Source organism: Onychostruthus taczanowskii, unplaced genomic scaffold, assembly GCF_017590055.1.
Source record: "Onychostruthus taczanowskii isolate IOZ18803 unplaced genomic scaffold, ASM1759005v1 scaffold53, whole genome shotgun sequence".
NCBI lineage: Eukaryota > Metazoa > Chordata > Aves > Passeriformes > Passeridae > Onychostruthus > Onychostruthus taczanowskii.
In genome coordinates, this window is record NW_024502902.1 from 2,782,927 (window position 1) to 2,802,398 (window position 19,472).

The 19,472-nt window shown below is 50.7% G+C and overlaps 1 protein-coding gene across 2 annotated transcripts; it reads left to right on the top strand.

Moving 5' to 3' along the window:
• The first annotated feature begins 37 nt into the window (after positions 1-37).
• Positions 38-17,586, top strand: CBX6 (chromobox 6). Of its 2 annotated transcripts, none has more exons than XM_041416635.1 (5): positions 38-168; positions 273-316; positions 464-529; positions 739-805; positions 8,763-17,586. In XM_041416635.1, exons 1-5 carry the CDS (start codon positions 100-102, stop codon positions 9,732-9,734), a joined length of 1,218 nt encoding a protein of 405 aa, XP_041272569.1. In that variant the 5' UTR covers positions 38-99; the 3' UTR covers positions 9,735-17,586. The 2 variants fall into 2 exon arrangements, with proteins under 2 accessions (XP_041272569.1, XP_041272570.1); XM_041416636.1 differs by having other exon boundaries at positions 8,817-17,586.
• Positions 17,587-19,472: the final 1,886 nt, after the last annotated feature.

Consider the following 19,472-nt stretch of genomic DNA (forward strand, 5'->3'; position numbering starts at 1 on the left):
GGGGCGGGGCCGGGGGCAGGGGGCGGGGCGGCGCGCGCGGGCGGGCGGGATTATTATGGGCTGTGGGCGCCGCCGCCGCCGCTGAGGGGGAGCAGCAAGATGGAGCTGTCTGCAGTGGGGGAGCGCGTCTTTGCCGCCGAGTCCATCATCAAGCGCCGCATCCGAAAGGTGAGGTGCCGCCCCCATTGGGGCTGCGGGACCCCCTCCCCAACCTCGGTCCTCGCTGCCGGGCCCCGGCCGCGCCGCTGGCCCGCCCCCCCCGTGTGTTGCAGGGGCGCATCGAGTACCTGGTGAAATGGAAAGGCTGGGCCATCAAGTGAGTGTATCCCGCCCGGGCTGCGGGGATGGGGGGCTTGGGATGGGGTGGAGTGGGATGGAGGGGGAGGTATCTATGTGTGCGGCTGCGGGGGGATTTGGGCGCTAATCGCTTCGCTTGTCCCCTCCGCTGCTCTCGCCCCGGCAGGTACAGCACCTGGGAACCCGAGGAGAACATCCTGGACTCGCGCCTCATCGCCGCCTTCGAGCAGAAGTGAGTGTTCATCCCCCACCCTGGGCTGGGGGGGCTGCAGCCGCAGGTTTGACTTTGGGTGGGCGAGCGGGAAACAGCGTCCAGACGTTCCTTTTCTTTTTTTTTTTCTCCCCCTTTTTTTTTTTTTCTTTTTTCCCCTTTAACTTGTATGCTTCTGTTTTTCCCTTTGGGAAAAGTTTTAACTTCTTGAAAAATTTGATTCCCTAAAGGGAACGAGAACGTGAGCTGTACGGGCCCAAGAAGAGAGGACCTAAACCTAAAACTTTTCTGCTGAAGGTAACTCTTATTTAAATAACTTAGGCCTAGCAAAAAAAAAAAAAGAAAAATCATCTGAAACCTTGCTGGTGCGTGCCCTTGGAAGGACTGGACTTTCAAGTGACTTGTGCCTGATGCCTGGCTCTGGGAGCGCGGGGAAAACCCGACAGGAAAGGGGGGTGGGCAGAGGCGCAGAAGCGTGTGAGGGGAGGGCGCGTGTGCGTGCGACGGGTGCCTCGGCAGGACGGTCAGCACACGCAGATGTGCGTGGTGAGCCTGCAGTCTCTTTTTCCGATATCCTCTCCTTCTCCTGGCCTTCTGTTGCCGCAGTGGAGAGCTAGCCAGTCTTGTTCCCCCTTCCTTCAGCAGGCCGTTCCATCAATGCCCCGCAACTCAGCGGCGTGCTGAGCGGTCAGGCGGCAGAGGCGGGAATCCCACTGCCACTTGTGCTCCTCTGATTGCATTTAAGGATGTAGGTGCTCCACGGGAGTTTCACGAAGGGTTCATGCTTTGATCTGTAAGCTGCAGGCTTGTTTTGCTTTTGCAGAGGGTGGGGGGTGGCTGGGAAGAGGAGGAGGAGTGTTTCACCTCTGCATAGGAAGGCAGCTGAAGTTTCCAATTTCTTTCTGATAGACTCAGCATCTGTGCAAGATGTCGTAGCATCTCTCTGTTTGCTTGCAGAGAAGAGCAAGGAAGGTAGTCCCTAGTGCAGGCCTACTTGCCCTGTCTTTTTACCTTCTTTTTTTTTAATTAAGAACTCTGGTAGCTGCGTGACTTACGTGAGCTCTGTGAATGTATTAGTTTACAGATTAAATGCCTTGCTCTACTCCCCTCTTCCCTCCCCTTCCTCTCCAGCTGTCACAATCTCAGGCTTCAAGTGAGCATAGAAAGAACACACCTTTGTACAGTTTAGAGGGATGAGCAAATCTGGAGTTCCCCTGGTTTTATTCTGATAGGAAGCCCTGGAACAGCCTGTGTGGACCCTGTAGTAAGGCATCACTATCACCAAGTCATCCTGTGGCTTTGGGCAAGTCACTTAGGCTTTGTGCGTGTTTCCCCATCTGTGAAACAGGTTAATACTTCCCTTTGCCTGGCAGCAGTAGGAGCTTTACTCAAGTCAGCACAGCACTTTTAACTGCATGAGCACTGGAAAGCACAGTGAGGGGTAGGGTGTCACCTCTTCTCTGCTTTGGGAGGGCTTAATGAAGCACACAGAAGAAATGCAGGGGCAGGCGTATTCTGATGCTCTGCGTGAAACCCAGGGGACCGTGGTAATCCTTGGGAAGTCCTGCTGATGGAGCTGTCCTCCCCAGTCGCCTGTTTTTTCGCTAACAGTGTTCTGTGTGTGTATCCTGAAAATTACAAACAAATCTGATATGTACTACTCCTTATGCTGTATTGAGGGAACACAGTCTAGTTGGCTTTCCTCTTTCTGGCAGTCGTGCATTAAATGTAACTCTGTGTTTAAATTTCCAGCAATGCAAAGGAACACTTGAAGGGAAAATCACCAGCTTGAAATAGTCCTCTGCCTGCATTAAAAAATACTGGTATTTGTAACACCTGACACTGTTCAGAGCTGTAGAGCGGTGACTATGCTATGTGTAATCACTTTCTTTTATTTTTTGATTCTGAATGTGATACGGCCATATCTATTGCCATATCACTTTTTTTTAAAAAAAAATTACTCATTCTCATTTAAAAAACCAAAACCAACCCCCGAACTCAAAACCCACTCATTGCTTCACTTTTCCCCTTACCCTTTAAAACTCCCCTAAACTTAACGTGAATTATTCAGCAGCATCCTTTGAATCACATCCATGACACGTTTCTGCGGCACATCTTCCTTCTGCCAGCTCCTCAAATGGTAATGGAAACCTGTAGGTTTGCAGAGCTGGCTTGGTACTTTGTAGAAGCTGACTCGTGATGGGGAGCAAGATCAGCTCTCCTGAGGGCTGGCTCCACGTGGGAGAGGCTGGCAGGGCAGAGCGCTACCACTGCCTCTGGGAAACAGAGCCGGTGGAACTGTTAGCGCTCTGACCTGCTGTTCCTCTGTGACTTGGGATCCTACCCTAAAAATAACACCCCAGACCAGGCAGAGAGAAGTAACTCTGTCTGGGCCAGACCCATCTGAACTTGTTTGAGCTCTGTTCAGGCAAACCACGGTCGACACAACTGTGGCTAGAGTTACGACAGAGACAGCGAGATGGTTTGTAATTCAGCTTTTCTGACCCCTGAAGATGCACATTTGACCTCTTCCAGCCCCCCAGCGCCAGTTCCACTGTGGGAGGAGTGGGATTGGGTTCTGCCTCGTGCATTACTAACAGTATTTTCAGTCCTTTCAGCTGCAGAATCTCTTGCCAGTGAGAATTTCGGAAGCAGGGGAAGAAATTTGATTCTTGTATCCCAGAGGGAGTATTTGGAGTTGGCAGTTAGAACAATATTCTTTTTGATCTGTTAACTGAACAGATTAGGCCTGGATGCAGAAATCTGGCCTAGGACTGCTTTGATAGAGTAGTCTGCCCTTGACTTCATGGCTTGCTAGGATTTTTCATGTGTATCGGTGCTTAAACCTAGGCTTCTGAGTCTCCAGAATGGCATCAAAATAAGTGCCCTGATATGCCACTCAGTCCCTTGGCTTGTGTGGGTGTTTTGGCTTGCAGCTGGGACTAGGTTTATCCAGGGATTAGTTCTCAAAAGTTGCAGATAGGCACCCAGGGGGATTTGCAGAAAGCATTCCAGCAGGTTAGTGGCCCACGCCTTTGGAAAAGCTTTGAAAAGCTGCATCTTTGACCACCTGCTGCCTTTGTAAGCCAGGCTCCTCTTTCTGAGAGCTGTCTAACACTTGCCCTTTCGATCAGACTGCAGAGGCACATCACAGTCCAGGCTTTGTAATATTACTATCAAGATGGCCGGTGTTGAAAGCGACCCCTGCAAATTTCAACTGCAAAGTTTTGGGCAGGAAATGGGTCTTTATCCTTTGCATGCTAGGGGCAAGCTTTCCCACAGCTGAGCTCAGGCTTGGCAGGAGGCTGTGATTCTTGGGAGGCTGCTGGTGTGCTGCAGCCCTGTGCTGAGCAGATAGGAAACGAAGTTCTTCGTCTGAAACGGGCAGCACTGGATGTAAGGCTCTTCAGATGTCTGGCAGAAGTCATCCTTGAGGACAGGCCCTTCAGCATGGATGCTGGTGTGAGGTTAGAAAGAGACATAGCACGTGCTGTAGTGGTCTTCCTCTTTTTCTCCTGCTCGATTTGCTCTTTTTATTTCACTTTTTTCTCTAGGCACTCCTCTGTGTGGAATGCAAACCTCACCAACTCATCTAATAAAGTCTAGCAAGTGCTATTCAGAGACAGAGTGCAATCTGCAAGCTCAGTGGGTGGCTGGCAAAGACCCCTAGTTGGGGTGGCCATAAATACTAAGGTGACAGGAGTGAAGAAGGTTAATGGGAAGGAAGAAGCAAGGGAGAACAAGGGTAAAGAGATTCTTAGTAGGAGAGTGGGGGAAGAAGGGGCTGAGCAGCATGGTGCTCTGTCCTTTTGCCCTCTCTTGAACTCCAAAGCTGGAATTGGGTTTCTTTTGATCTCCTCCCTGTTCGTAAATTATCCTGAGTAATTTGAAAACAGACCATTCCCCTTTTGTAGCATTTTGTTCCCAATCCAGAGGGAAACTTTAGTTTATGGCAGTGTTGCTTGGGAGAACTGTGCTATGAAATGTCTTGCTTTTGCCTTGTCACTTAGAAGACTGCAGAAGAAAGAGGGTGATAAAAAGGCAGAATGGCAGCCAAAAAGGGGAAAGAAGAGCTCTTGCAAATGCTGTTGGGAGCAAAGACTGTGGGAATGCAGGTGGAGAATAAAAGACAAAGCAGAGCCAGTAATTTATGAGAGACTAGCGCTACTATGGTGCAGCAGCACTACTGGAATTGGCAAGGTTCTTAAATAATTCTGTAGAAATCCATTGCCTTACAAGGTCTTTGGTTTGTTTTTCTCTTCCAAATCATAGAGATTTTGCTACAAGTCAGGTAAGAGAGGCCTTTCTAAGCACGTGTCTGTGTACGTGCTTGTGTGCCTCAGTGCGTTAAGGGAATGAATGAACGAATATGCTTGCTGGGCCTCGAGGGACACTTATTCAGAAATAGTAGGGAATGGGGGAGATACACTGCTTCCCAGGGGCAGTGAGAGAGAGCTGTACAAGATAAATAAAGGTGATACATATCCCAGACGGGAAGAGGGGGAAGGGAAGCAATCCCAGCAATTGGCTTGCTCTCATGACAGAGCACTGCAGCAAGCTTCCAGCAACTGCATCCTGATGTAGGCTGAGCTGTAAGCAGAGAGTGAATTACTTCATATACATGCTGAGTACCTCTTCAGCAGTGAGCACATCCTGCTGGTGAAAGCAGCAAAACCTAGAGAGGTAGTTTCTGTGTGGAAAACTTGTGAGCTGAGGAGCAAACTGTGGTGACACAGCTGAAAGGATTCAGCGGGTTTGTTTTTCAAAGACCTTATCCTCATATGGCTTGTGAGTGTGATCGAGGAATGGATCCAGAGCAGGGAGAAGTGCCTTTCCAACAGATAAAACTGAATGTTGAGTCTTCTCCAAACTGAAGGTAGCAAGTTACTTAATCTAAAGTTGGAAGCAGGGGAAGGAGAGCCTCTGTGCTGTCCCCTGCAGTGAAGGGACAAGTTCATGTAGGTGATGCCTGAATAAACCTGATCCTGTGGTAGGAATACTGAGCTTCCCAAGTGAGAAAGCTCTGGGGGTTGGTCTTAGATAAAGCATCTGATACGATTTTTCTTGAAACCTTACCTGGAAAAACAACCTCAAGGTAAGCTGAATATTTGCATAATGCTCTTTGGAACTTGCATTGAAGCTGGTCACTGGGGATAGCAGTGTAGCAGCAGGGGAGGACTGTTGGGCCCTAACTTACCCTCTCTCTTGGTAATCTGACCAAAGTATCAATGCTGTCTGTAGACCACCTGGACACTACTGAAGCTGGAATTTAATAAAGGCAGATAGCTGAAACATGAGTTAGAAACAGCTTCAGCCTTGAGAAAGTGTCCCAGAAGTAACTGGAAACACAGACACATAGCATGTAAATGAGACCTACTGCTTCTGGCACACTGGAAAAGTCCAAGCCGTGTACCAGGGCTCTACAGTGGCTGCTGGGCAAGCACAAAACCAAGACAGGTCTCTATGAAAACAGAGAGAAGCTGATTAATGTGTACAGGAAGACAAGGTAAAAGAGCAGGGCTGTGGAAGTGGCCAGGTAGTAACCATCCCAGCATTATCACTTTGTTTAATGTGGCTGATGGGAAACTTTGCTCAGGAATTTTTGGGGTGTATAAGGAAACTGCGGGTGTTTGTGACTGCTTCCCCCACACTTCTGGGAAGCTGCCTTCTTTCTCTCCTGGGTGATGGAGGCGGTGCTGGTGGAAGGTGGCAATTAGATTTCACTTGGAGCAGAATGGCACAGAGGGGGCAGAACTCCTCACTTGAAGGCATGATTATTGTGGGCTAGGCAATTAATCTGAAAGATGTGCAGTGTTGGCAGTGGGAGAGGCACTGAAGGATACCTGTGTCCATCCACTGAAGCTGTAGAAGGACTTTTAGTGATGCATCTGTCTTCCTGGCTTCCCTGTCCTGTATTTTGGAATGGGATGTTGTGTTGCATTTTGCTCTTGGCTCAGCAGTGGTAAACTGGTAAGAAACCCAAAGCACAAGGGCAGCAGTGCTGGAAGGGCTGGCTGTGGTGTGGAGCAGGAGGAAAAGGAACAAATTTGTTAATTCAGGCTGTGCTGGTACGTAATGTCAGAAAGCAACCTTTAGCTTGTCCTTGTGTCTGCCATCTGCTTCAGAGGGACCTGTGAAGAGATGGAGTAAGCACAGCCCAAATGTGCATTTTCCTGTGCCTGACCCCCTGACCGGGTCTGCAGTGTCTCCAAGTTCTGTATTGTTGAGATGGGAAGAGGAGACTTGATGTGTGGTGCAGGGAGTTCATCTGTTGCTGTGCTCAGGCCTGTACTACGCCTGTGACAGGAACTGTGTCTTATTTTCTCAACAGTTTGGGGCATGGAGTAACACGAGGCTGAGCAAAGAGTAACTAGATGGATGTTGGGAAGCTTTCTGCTACGGCAGAAAAAGTGTTGGGGTTTGTGTGTGCCGGACACACTTCCCTTTAGCTAGATGGAAACAGCCCTGTTAATGTGCAGGGTGTCTGTGCCTGCCTTGGGGTTGTGCTAACTCGTCTATTTCTTTGTCAGTCGGCTAACACAGAGTCCAGGTCCCCAGTCAGGATGAGCCTTTTTTGTGTTTTCTTGTGCAGTCAGAGAAGGAGGCTCATTTTTGCAGTCCTTTTAAAGCCAGAATACAAGTAGTACTGAAGGCTGTGATCATCCAGTGTTAGTCGAGAGAGGAACAAAATGTCTTCACGTCTCCTTCTTTGCTCATTGAAGATCTTCTGTGGTTCCCATGGGTATCTCTGTGGGAGAAGAGGGGCTCTGGCTAACAGCAAAGCTCTGGAGCTGTAGGGCCAGGACTTTGAGCTTTTTGTGCAGGGGCTGGCTGGGCCCCTCGCTTAGATCTGTTAGATCCCTGCCTTTACACGCACATTTTTTTCCCCAGGCATTTCTCTGGTAGGAGGCACAGCCTGCAGGGTGACAAAGGAGATGGAGTTGAGTGCTAAGCTCTTAGCTGGCAAGAAGCCATCCCGATCTTGGCGTGTGCAAGGGGCAACGGGATGGAAAAGTTGGGGAGGAAAAGCAGCTGTCGTCTTCTAGCTCTGCAGTTCTTTCTGTGCCCACGAGGTGGGGGAAGCTGCTCGCGGGATGGGCAGTCACAGCATGGGGGCTCGCCTGTCCCCTCCAGGCCTGCGTGACTTCTACTTGTCACCACTGCTGAGAGGGAATATGGAAGGGGGTTGGCTTGGGCAAGTACTGGGGTGCAGGTAGAAGGAAGAGCCATACAAGTACCAGCGCTCTGATGAGACGGGATGTAAGAATAGACTCTGGGTTTCCATGCCCACAGGTCATACAGCACCAGCTTACCAATGAAACTGTTGTTCCTGCTGACAGAAAATGTTAATGTCTCTGGTGCGTGAACCAGGGCAGTGTTTGGCACCAGAAGAGCTTAAAAATATTGTTCCTCTGGCCTGGCTCTTGAGAAGGGCTGGCACAGAACAGCTGAACAGGTGCTGGTCCAGTGCTAGGTTTCAAACAAGTGTGGTGCTCAAACGGACAAGTCAGTCTCTTCTTTGGAGGTGCAGTTAAATTTTACTTGAATTCCAACTGGCCTCATCTCTGGCTTTAAACACTGGACCTTGCTCCCACAGCACAGTAAGAATGAATGACTTGCATGTGACCCTAGTTAAAAATCAGATCTCTAAATTTCTTGTGTTTAACGAAGATAGCTCCATCAGGCCATTCTCACCAGCCTCCGTCTTTGTTCCTCAAGACCCCCTTCTACCACGCTTTTCAGAGGTAATTCTCATTAGGTGTTACTCTGCCTCTTCCCTCTTATCTTGTGTTCAATTTGTAGAGAACCTGGTACAGTCCCTTTGTATGTTTGGGTGCTGTCTCAGCACTGACAGCCCCAAGTGCCTGGGACGATGCTGGCTTCTTTGGCTGACAGTGGAGGGTTGTGCACTTTGACTGATGATGACCAAGGGGGACTTTGGAGACCATTAACTCTAACCCTGAGACGTGCCTGGGAAGTCACAGTTTCTCCCTGGGGAAAGCATGTGTCAACAGTGGTACAGCCTAGGGAGACATCAGCTGCCCAGAAATTATATAGACAGTGTCCTATGCCTGTCTGGGGGCTGTGCTAGAGCTATCCATAGTTTGTAGGTGTGTACCTGTGCTTGTCATTGATGTTGTGTATAAATGTGTCGTGGTGCTTGGCCTCAAGTGAGCAGTGCCTCGTTTGAGATCTGGCTGCGCCTAGGCTGCCTCTCTGACCCTGTTTGTTTTCTTTCTCCCCACCACCGCAGGCTCGGGCCCAAGCGGAGGCCCTCCACATTGGGGATGTACACTTTTCTGTCAAGCCTGGTTCCAGTACCTCCTCTCCCAAACTCCACTCCAGCGCCGCGGTGCACCGGCTCAAGAAAGACATCCGGCGATGCCACCGCATGTCCCGGCGCCCCCTGCCCCGTCCGGATCCCCAGAATGGCGGGAGCGTGGGCGGCGGGGCCGGCATTCGTCCTCCCGTCTCGCCCTTCTCGGAGACCGTGCGCATCATCAACCGTAAGGTGAAACCCCGCGAGCCCAAACGCAGCCGCATCATCCTCAACCTCAAAGTCATTGACAAAGGTGGGAAGCCAGCCAATGGGGCCGGGGGCCTGGCTCGGCCCAAGATCCCTTCCCGAAACCGTGTCATTGGCAAGAGCAAAAAGTTCAGCGAGAGCGTCCTGCGCACTCAGATCCGCCACATGAAGTTTGGCACCTTTTCGCTCTACAATAAGCCGTCTGCTGCACCTACCCCGTCTCTGGAGGGCAAGGGGGAGGCCGAAGGCTCCCAGGCAGCCTCCTGTGGGCTTATTATGGGCTCCACCCCCTATGATGCCCCCAGCTCCAGCTCCTCTGGGTGCCCATCACCTGCTCCCCACTCCTCCTCTGACCCAGATGATTCCCCTCCAAAGCTGCTCCCTGAGACCCTCAGCCCAGCCATCCCCGACTGGCGTGAGTCAGAGGTCCTCGACCTCTCAATCCCACCTGAGTCGGCTGCCACCAGCAAGCGTTCTCCTTCGGGAGGGTGCAGTGGGGGGCAGACTCCCTCCTTGTCCCTTTCCTCTTCTGACCCGGAGCAGGAGGCTGGCGACTGGCGTCCTGAGATGTCCCCTTGCTCTAATGTGGTGGTCACGGATGTCACCAGCAACCTCCTCACTGTAACCATCAAGGAGTTCTGCAATGCAGAGGATTTTGAGAAGGTGGCGGCGGGCAGTGGTGGAGGAGGCAGCAAGTGAGCAACCAGGTCCCCCCACTCCAGGGGCGTGGGGGGAGCTCTACCTGAGAGAAGTCGTGGTGCGAATGGCTGTCCTTAGTTCTCTCCTTCTCCCCTTGGCTGTCCCTCTGCCCTCACTGCCACCCTCCCTCCTCCTTTCCTCCTGCCCAATTCCTCTTGCCTGGAGGCTGGAGTGTGTCAGTGGGGGTGTGGGAGCACCCACTGTTCCTGGGTGTTGGTACTGCTAGGAGGAGGCAGGGAGGGTTGTGGTGGGGCTGGGGAGTGGTTGTTTGTCCTTGAATGTGGTGCTGTCCAACGGGCGGTGGAGCCTTTGGGGCTGAGGGATGAGTGAGCATGTGTCTGTGTGCCTGTGCAGGTGGTGAGGATGGTGCTGCTCTTCCTCATTCCCCTTCTGTCTTTGACAAAAACTGAAGAGGAGCTCCAAACCCCTGAGGGGAGGATGTAAGAGGATTGGAGCCCTTGTCCATGTCCTCCAGACCTTCTCCCACAATGTGCATGCAGACTCTTCCATTCTTGTTTCCCCCTTGCCATGACTACCATCCTGCCATCCTTCCCCTCTTGGCCTGTGGCCTGGATCTGCCCTCTCCTCTACTGTCCTTGTGGCAGTTGCTGACCCAGATGCCCTCAGAGTGAGGGGGAGAAGGACAGGTTAAATGTCATGCCTGGAAGGTGCTTGAGACAAAGCTGGGGTGGTGGGGGGTGCCCCATGCAGCCTATGCCTCATATCGGCTTCCCCTTTCCTTTGACTATTGGTGCTACCTTGGCAGTTGTATGGGTGCTTTCAGGTGCCCTGGTCCCTCCTCTTCTCCTGCATCTTCCAACCTGTTCAGCTCCTCAGGAGAAAGGGAAGAAAAGAGGAGTCTGCTTCCAGCCCATATCTTCCTCCTGATGTTCATCACTTGCACTTGTTTGGGAGAGAGACCATGAAATGCCTTTCTCTGGTCTTTCCGTGGCAGAAGCGGGAGTGGGCTGTGCATCCATCCTTCAGGCTGTGGGAGGATAATGCCAACAGCGTGATGCTGCCCCAGCCACATGGCTGCTCTCCCACCGTGTGCGTAAGCTTCCCCCGGCCCTCCTTGCTTCCTCTTGCTCCTTCTGAAGGAAGGAGGGGTGGATGCTAAGGCAGGTTGTTTGTTCTTCCTGCTCGTTTTTGCCCCTCCTGCTCACTTTTGCCCCTCCTGCTCTCCCCTCCCTCTGGTGGGTGGCCTGGAAGAGATTTCCCCTCTGTCTTTTCAGCATCTGAAACAGCCCTTACAACTGTCAACCAAAGGTGCTCATAAGAAATACCTGTCTCTTTCACATCACATGCATGTGCGCTGGATCTCTTCCCCTAAAGCTCCTGTGAGCTGATCTAGAAATTCCTTCTCTTCACCCCTAGCAAGTAGGAGGGAGCAAGACCACAGCTTGCTGTTTATTCCACAGCTCCCTCTTTTCCCTGACCAGCTTTGTTCACATCCAAAATAAGCTCTATTTTTTGCCTGCCATTTCTGGCTTGCTCTGTTTCTGTGTGGGTCCTAAGCTTCGCGGTGAGAAGCCATTCCTTTGCTCTCCTTTCTTGCTCTGCTTGCACAGGACTGAGGCAAGGAAAAAAGGTGCTGATGAGCTGGTGGGAGAGCCTCACCCTCTCAACCCTGTCCCTGGATGGGGCAGAGGAGTGTCACTTCTACATAACATGCTGCAGAGGTGGAAAGGGTGGAAAAAATTCCTCATGCCAGGGCTCATTTACTTATAAGCCTGCCGTGGGCTGGTGAACACAAGTGGAATTGGCCCCTCTGGTGCTTTCACACAAGGATGTTCAGGAGCTGCTGACTCTGAGGAGTGCTCTCCTGCAGCAGTGATTTTGTGGTTGTAGTGATCTGAGGATAGAAGGGAGGCAATTTGTGGGAGGGAAGTAATATTTGTCTGCCCAAGGGACATTGTCAGGGTGGTAGAGGGATAGACCGGCTTCTGACCTTAATTAGGGCTTTTGTGCCCAGAGCGTGTCTATTCCCTGCCTCCAGCGCCTGGGTCGGTGTAATAAAATATTTGCTGCCCTCCCCACAAACCTTGCCTTGCAGTGGGTGGCATTCCAAGCTGTGGGAAACGGTGAATTCACACCAGTTGTGTGAACCAGTTGTGGCTGGGTGTCTGTGCAGACAGTCTGAGGGGGATTCCAGGTGCTGTTAGCACCACCCTTGGTACACCTCTTTATTTTTCTTTCCTCGGTTAAAGAGCTTAGTGGACTCTTCGGGGATGTGCTTTCATTCGCAGCTGAAGCTAGGGGCAGGGAGAAGGAGACTTCCCTGATCCATTCACCAAGCTAAGGCTTTCTATAACTTGTTGGACTTGTGTGCGTGTCTGTGTTAATACCTGCTTGTATTTTTTGTGGGCGTTGGTTTTTTTGGTTTTTTTGTTTTTTTGGTTTGGGTTTTCTTTTGCGCATCTTTCCTGTGCCTGGCACACCCAGGAATCCCTTATGTTAGCATAGCCTATCCATTTGACTGCAGCTTCAAAGATGAGCAGTTTGTAGGCATAGGGAAAAGCTCTTTCTTAGGAAAATAGCGAGGAGATTCTTCTCTTTTTCCTTCCCCTTCTGAATAAGAACTAATCTGTGGCTGTGAGATAAGAGGAGCTGCTTTATGGGGTGGATGCAAACCGGCCAGTCACTTTAGGTTGTTAAGTTACTCTTTGGCGTGTATGTGGTGATGTGTTTTGTTTTGTGGTATCAAGATTCTGAAAAAAGTGTTGAAGCGTTTAAGTGGGAGATAAAAGGGAACTTTAATAGGAAACTCTTGATGTGTTTTGGCCAAGATGTGTTGCTTGGCAGAATTCTTTTCCCCAGTGTCTCTTGTATGGTGTTCTTTGGGGGCAAGGGGCAGGAATTGTTTAATTGAAGGGGTTTTGCCTTTCTTCAGAGTGGCAAGCAAGGGAACTGTCTGTGAAGAGTAAAACAGTGGGTCATTGTAGGGATGCTCCGCAAGGACCTTCTTCCTGCGGTGAGGAGATGAGGGCACTTGTTGCAGCAGAGAAACTCGTGTGGTAGATCCTCTTTGTGGAGGAAGAAAGGAGTATGATCCGGCTTGCAGACACAGCTCACCTGCTTGTGTGACAAATCCCTCCCTGGGAGGGTCACCAGGTGGGAACCAAACCCTGAACCTCTGGATCCGAAATGAGGATCCCGTGCTGGTTTGAGTTAGAGGTTTGCTAACTTGAACGCAGCAGTAGCCTCAAGTTCCCTCAGGTGGACAAGACACTTGAGGCTGACTAACCTACCTTCGTATTCACGTGGGCTGTGCTCCTCCTTCTGAATTTTTGCCCTTGCTCCTTAATGGAGATAGGAAAGAAGATTCATCCATGCCTTTTAAAATGTGCATGGAATTGAGGGAGGAGTTTATTTGAAAGTATCCCCTTCCTTTCCCCGTAACCCTTAGGAAAAAAAATCAACAAAAACAGGGAAATATTCTCTGTGTCTGTGCCATGTTTGTTCTCGTTGTCGTGTTTTTAGAGGAGATTTTATGATGGAGTGGAAAAAGTGAAATGATTAGTTTTGCATAAAAAAAGAAAAGTTTTAAAAAAATTTCTACAGGGAGAGAGCGAGAGAGAGTTTAAAAATGAATAATAAATGCAGTGATTGCACAAACTGTAGTGGTATTAGATGGTCCTTAGAGAAAAGAGTATTTTGTAGTATCGAAGCATGTGTGTCTGGGATGGTGTTTGGCTCGCTTGAACTGGAGGGAAAGGCGTTCTAGGACTAAGCAGCGATCTCTGAGCTGAAAAGGCAAGTTGCATGTTGGAGGAACCCTGTCTACAAACCTTTCCCGTCCTTGCCTCCCGAGTGTCGGAGTGAGTTCCCTTCCCTCCCATACCTCTCCTGTGAGCTAAGGTGGAGTCTCCAAGTGGTTTTCTGGCTGAGCAGCCCTCAGAGGGCCGGTCTGGTTCTGACAGATTGTGGATCAGGCCATCAACGTGGAAACAGTTGACTTACTTTGCATGCACAGCAGGCTGCTGACGTTTGAGGTTGGCGTGTACCTTTCTTGCCAAGTTGCTGTCTCTTTTCCATCCCCTATATCCAAGCAGAATTAATCATGGTGGGCTTATTTCCTGGGAAGCAGATATGCCTCTCCTTTGTAACGTTTCTTAAACTTCTTCCAGTACCAGGTGGGGGGGTGACACTTTTCTGTATAGAATTCACCACATCAGGGCAGAAAACTGAATCCCATTGTTGTGTATTCCAGCACCCCTTCTCCCCAGTGGCGGGATCTCTAGAGGCAAATGAGAGCGCTGCCTTGTGTGCTCTGATTGTGTTGCTGAGGGACACACGCCCTCTTCTCGAGGCCAGCAAATGCTGGAAGTTTTTAGGGTGGAGAGGGGAGAGGAACAATCTGACAGGACTGTGCTCAAGTTGGGCAGTCCTCTTCTCCAGCTTCCTTTGGGGTGGTGGGGAGGAGTTGCCTGAACATTCCTTCAGAGCGAGGAGGCAGCTCTTGTTTGCTGCTTTCCCTGTCCAAGATGTCTCTGGTGTTCATCTGGCACGTGGGAGTGACTGCAGGGAAGAGGGAAACCACCAGATGTTGGTGTCTGAACAGAAGATGGTAGGCAGGGACGCTTGAACAGCTTTTCTTGTCTGGACTTCTGTGGTGCCCTTTGCAGTGGCTTTGCAGTGGCAGATGACGGATGTCTCGATGCTTCCCATAGCCTGGGCTGCACTTGGGAACTTTACTCTCTGCCCATCAAACTGCCGGTGCTTCCCATGGCTTTCAACTTGGAACAGAAACCTCCTGTCTCAGGCTCTCTTCTCAATGAGCAGCATGGGACTGGAGGGGCATGAAGCTAATGAGATACAAGCTCCTTTGGGGATGAAAAACAGAAATAGTGTGGTGAGCAGGCCCAGCTGTGGTGAGCCACTGCTTAAATTCTGTTTGCAAAAGAGAATGGGGGCATTTCTCTGTGTCTCCCCTTACTGAACTTCCCAGGGAGATTTTGTGAAATAAACAAATTTAAAAAAAAAGAAAAAAAAAAGAAAAAAAATCACAACCACAATCATGCTTTTTACTGGGTAGGAGCTGTCTCTGAGCTGAGTCTTCCTAGGGATATCACTCCCTTTCCAGCCCCTCTTTGTAGAGGAGGCTTCAGCAGCTCCCAGTGTTTGGAGATTATCACCTCCCTGGGGACTTCCTGGCAGAAAGAGGTTGCCATGCTTGAAGGATGGTGTCCTGAGTTCCCCATACTTCTGCCCCAGGCCATGGCATTAGTGGGGCTGCTCAGGAGCAGGTCCTTGTTCCCAGGGAGGTGTAACAAACCTGGAGTGTGTGTTTGGCTAAGTGCTTACTTTCCCTTTTGCTTCCTTCCCCACCTTCTGACAAGACTTTCCTCCTTGCCTGGCACATCCTTTTACTCCAATGTCGCTTGCTTTTGCTGCATTTTTCAATTGCCCAATAATCACGCAAGAGCTGGGATCTTATTTACTTCTTATATATAAATATATGAATATAAAAAGCCTCCTCCCCCTCTTTCTCCCCATCTCACCCACCACCCCATGCACAGCCTCCCTGATCTCTGCTGTAGAGGGTTAATTTGGGGTTGGGGATTCGGTGCCTCCTAAGTTCTGTTCCTTCTTGGCTTGCCGTGGTTTTTCTGCCAGCTGTGTCACTGCCCTGTGCCTCTGTCTCCCTCATGCAAAGGGGATGGGGGTGAAGGAGACCATCCTGCTGAGGGTGCTGGCAGCCCAACTCTCGAGGTGTTTGCAGAGATGGAGTGCTCAGTGTCAGAAATCCCCTACTCCCTGTCTGTGCTTCCTTCCCCAGGTAATTCCAGGAAGTATCTTCATTTCACCAATGCTCCGAGGTTGAGAAAATAAGTGTCTTTATTTTCTTTTAACTTCTATTTTTGAGATCCTTTCCCAGAGTGCAATGTGTATGGTTTCTTTTTGGGGGTGTAGATGGCAGGAGATGTTGGAGTCTGCCTCCATCCTCACCTTTGCCTTTCTGTCCTCTGCTCCTCTCACATTTTGCCATTGCCCCGTGTCAGACTGATGTTGTTGGAGGTATTTGCACCCTTTTCTGTGCAGGGTCAGACTTGGCACCAGGAGCTTCTCCTGTGTTCTGTGTGGTGATTCTGAGGTGCCCTGTGTCCCACCTGCCTCACCTCTAAGCATGCAGCAGGGCCCCGAGTTCTTTCTTCTAAATTTCTCCTTGCAGGAGTGAAGGGAGATACAGTCCTGTGGTGTTTGGCTGCCTCTAGCAGCTCTTCTGTCCATTCCAGCTTCTCTGTGATGGGAAGCAATGACTCCAGGGCCATCCAAAAGCACAGTCCTTGGGGTGAGGGTCCTTCCATGCCAGCTGAGCTCTGTGCTTTGAGCCCACACCCTCCAGGCACTGGCAGATGGCCCTGGGATGGAGGAGCAGGATTCCCTCTGTGCTCCTGGGCTGGGTGGTGCTGGGAAGGGGGCAGCAAGCAGCGTGCTGTGGCACAGGGAAGAAGTAAGGTGACAACTGCAGCAAGATGCAGTCAGAGTGGTGCCAGCTTCTGCAATGGTTCAGAAAATGTTCTGCTGGGAGGAAAGGGGCATGGTGGGACATGCAGGCAAAGTGTTAATTCCCATTGCAGGACCCTGGTTCTTTTCTTCATTCCTTGTTCAGCTGAGCACTTGGAGCTCACATTAAACCTCCAGAACATGGCTGGGTGGGTCAAAGCACTTAGTGGGGCTTCAGGGCCTCGTAGGACTAGCGGGGCTTTCCCATGCTCCCAAGAGCCCCCAGCTGGCCCCTTCTCTCTAGGGATACTGAGGGCTTTCCTCTGGGCAGAGCAGCAGGTAGGTGCTCTTGCACAGGTCGTTGCTCTTCAGCTGCCCTGGAGGGTGCCTGCTGCTTCCAGCCCCCAGCTGCAAAGCGGGGGCAGAATCTTAGGTCAAGTTCTCAAACGGAACAAAAAAAATTAATCGTTGTGATGACTTTTTTTAGAAAAGAGTTGTCATGCCTGCACCTCCCCCAAGCAAATCAACTCAGTGTGCTGTCCTCCTTCCTCTTCTCCCCTGTGCCATTAAGCCTTGTACACTCCCTAAGAATAGAGGAGACTCTCTGCTTTGGGATTTTTTTTTCCCCCCATTTGTTTTCTTTTTGCATAGAAAGTTGTCTGCTGGTGGTGGAGGACAGGGGCCTGCTTCATCTGTTCCTTCCTTTCACCTTCCCCTGTGCCAAGCTTAGGCTCAATTGCTGCAGATTTCCTGCAAACACTGAACTTGGAGCAGGCGAGTGACCCCACTGCGTTCTGTGGTACTTGGGTGCTTCAGACTCTGCCTGTGCTTGAGCTTTGGCAGCATCAGAGCCCTTCCTTCCTCTGGGAGAAGGTCAGCCCTAACTCCAAGTGCTGATAGTTCTGGTGCAACCCATCTGTCTCTTCATTTCCCCTCACTTGGCATACAGAGTGAAGGTGGTAATTTTTTTTAATTTAAAATAAACCTAAATATGTATCTTGTAATTTTTTTTTTATTTTGAAAAAAAAAGCATTTAAGGATTGTGCACGGATGAATTGTATATCTATATATTATTTTTTTGTCTTGCAATTTTCATTTTAAATATAGTGTTTGTTCAGTTTTGTTTTGTTTTTTAATCCAGTTCCCAGCTGGCTAAACTCTGTCTAGAGTGGATGGGTGGGAGGCAGAGCCACTGGAAGGGTGATTGAATCACTCCTTCCCTTGGTGCTTCCTACAAGAAACTGGTTTGCTCCAGGTTTGGGGGTGGGGGTTGTGCTAATTACTCTTGTATTCTTGTACATTTTGTTCTTTCTGCTGCTCTTGAGTATTGTATCAATGCCAGAAATGGGGAGTTAAAAATTAAAACAAAAAATTAACCCCAATAAATTGTTACATTCCAAAATCTGTTGTTGTTTTCCTTGGGCGGGCTGTGACTTGTGGAGCTTGGGAGGAGGGCTATGGAAATGCCTGCCTGAGCCAGCACAGATCAGCTCTGCAGTCAAACACAAGCACCTGCACCCTTCTTGGGCACCATGGATCAGCCCTGGATTGGTCTTTGGACCTTTCTGAACACAGAAGCTCTGAAAAAAGACTCTGAAAAAGGAGTATTCTGGAATGTTAAGGGAAGAGGGAGCACTTGGGAAGGCTGAGCTGTAGCAAGTGGAACCTGAACACCCTCTTCCCAAGTGCTTGGGAGAATCTCCCATGGTCTCCCACATCCTTTTAATAATGAAATTAGATCAGGGTACCACCTAGCACTTGGTGGCTGCAAAATGCTTCAGGCTTTTCCCAACTCCAGAACACGTGCTTGAGTGCACTTTCTCACAGGCTGGTCTAAGAAATACGGGGCAAAATCCTCTCTGTGTGTGATTGAAGGCCAGATTCACTCCATCACTCTCCAGCCTGTAGCAGCTGCACGAAAAGGCTCAGCTAAACTTCTGGGGGGGAGATGTGGTGGGGCAAGCGAGTTGGTTTTGGACAGAGAGGCCCTTCAGCCAGGCGGGAGAGAAGGGCAGGAAGGCAGCACTATGGGGAAAGGGCAGTGTCTGCACACAGCTCCAACCAAAACACCCTCAGGGCTGCCCTTCAGGAGGCTGCCATGAGGTCTCACCCTGAGGGGAGGGATTGGGCTGAGCTGCGCGTTCCTTGGAGAGAGCTGCTGCCTTGAGATGCCTCTGCACCGGCTGTGTTTCGGAGCGCCACGGCAGGGCCTGCTCCAGTGGTGGCAGGGCTGGCAGCAGGGAATGCTGCCCACAAAGCCAAGCACAGTCCAGGTGTCATTCGTGTCGTGCCATCAGGCTCACCTTGCCTCTTCTGGAGAAAACACTCGCAAAGCCAGCACTCCCTCCTCCCTTGCCCCCTGGTTTTGCTCAGAAGCCAGTGGGCTTTTGGCTGGATTTGAGAACACCAAGTGCAGCCAACTCTCACCCAATGCTTTCTGGAGCAGGAGGAAGGCTGGAGAGACAGACCCCAGCCTGACTGAACAAATCCAGTAAGGTCCTCCCCCTGCCCTGGTGCAGGCAGACCCAGTAACCAGGACAAGGTGATGCAAGTCACACCTGCAGGGCTGAGAAACCTGGAAATAAAGAAGCCAGGATTTCCATGCTATGTAGAACCTGCAGATCCCCAGGATCTGAAGGTTCCCGGTCTAAGGAGATGGTGGAGCTGAGTCCACGGAGTGGCAGAGGAGCCCTTTGATCTCCTTAGGGTGGCCCTGGGGATGTTCCTGAGCTGGGTGATAACCTGGGAGGAGGGAATCCCCCACCTCAGAAGCATCCGCTTACATGCCTCTGAGAAAGTGTTTCTCCCTTTCCCTCACCCCACCACCCTGCTGGCCTCAGCATCATGAACAGGCCAGGGTTTCAGGCTGGCCAGGATGGAGCTGCCTGGTTCCTGTGGGGAGGGTTGGATGCAGGGCAGCCTTGGAGCAGCAGATGTCCTTCCCCTTAAGCCAGCAGTCCACCCCAAACATCCCTCTCACCCAGGGGGCACAGCTGCTAATCCCAGACACCATCTTGGTGTTAATTAAATGGAAGAAAATCCTTTAATTGCTCACTCCCAGTCCCCCTGGGCTGAATCCTTGAGCTCTTGTTAAATCCAGCTTCTGTCACCAATCCTGCTCAAAACAGGAACCAAAAAAGCCCCAGTCTGCCTTCCCCCACCCTATCATGCACCATCCTTGCAAGGGCCAGCTGCCCACCGAGCATCTCTGAGTTGTTATTCATGGGACAGGGAAGCTGCTCTGGCCACTCACCGGTCTGAGTCATCACTCCGGGTGAAAATCTATTT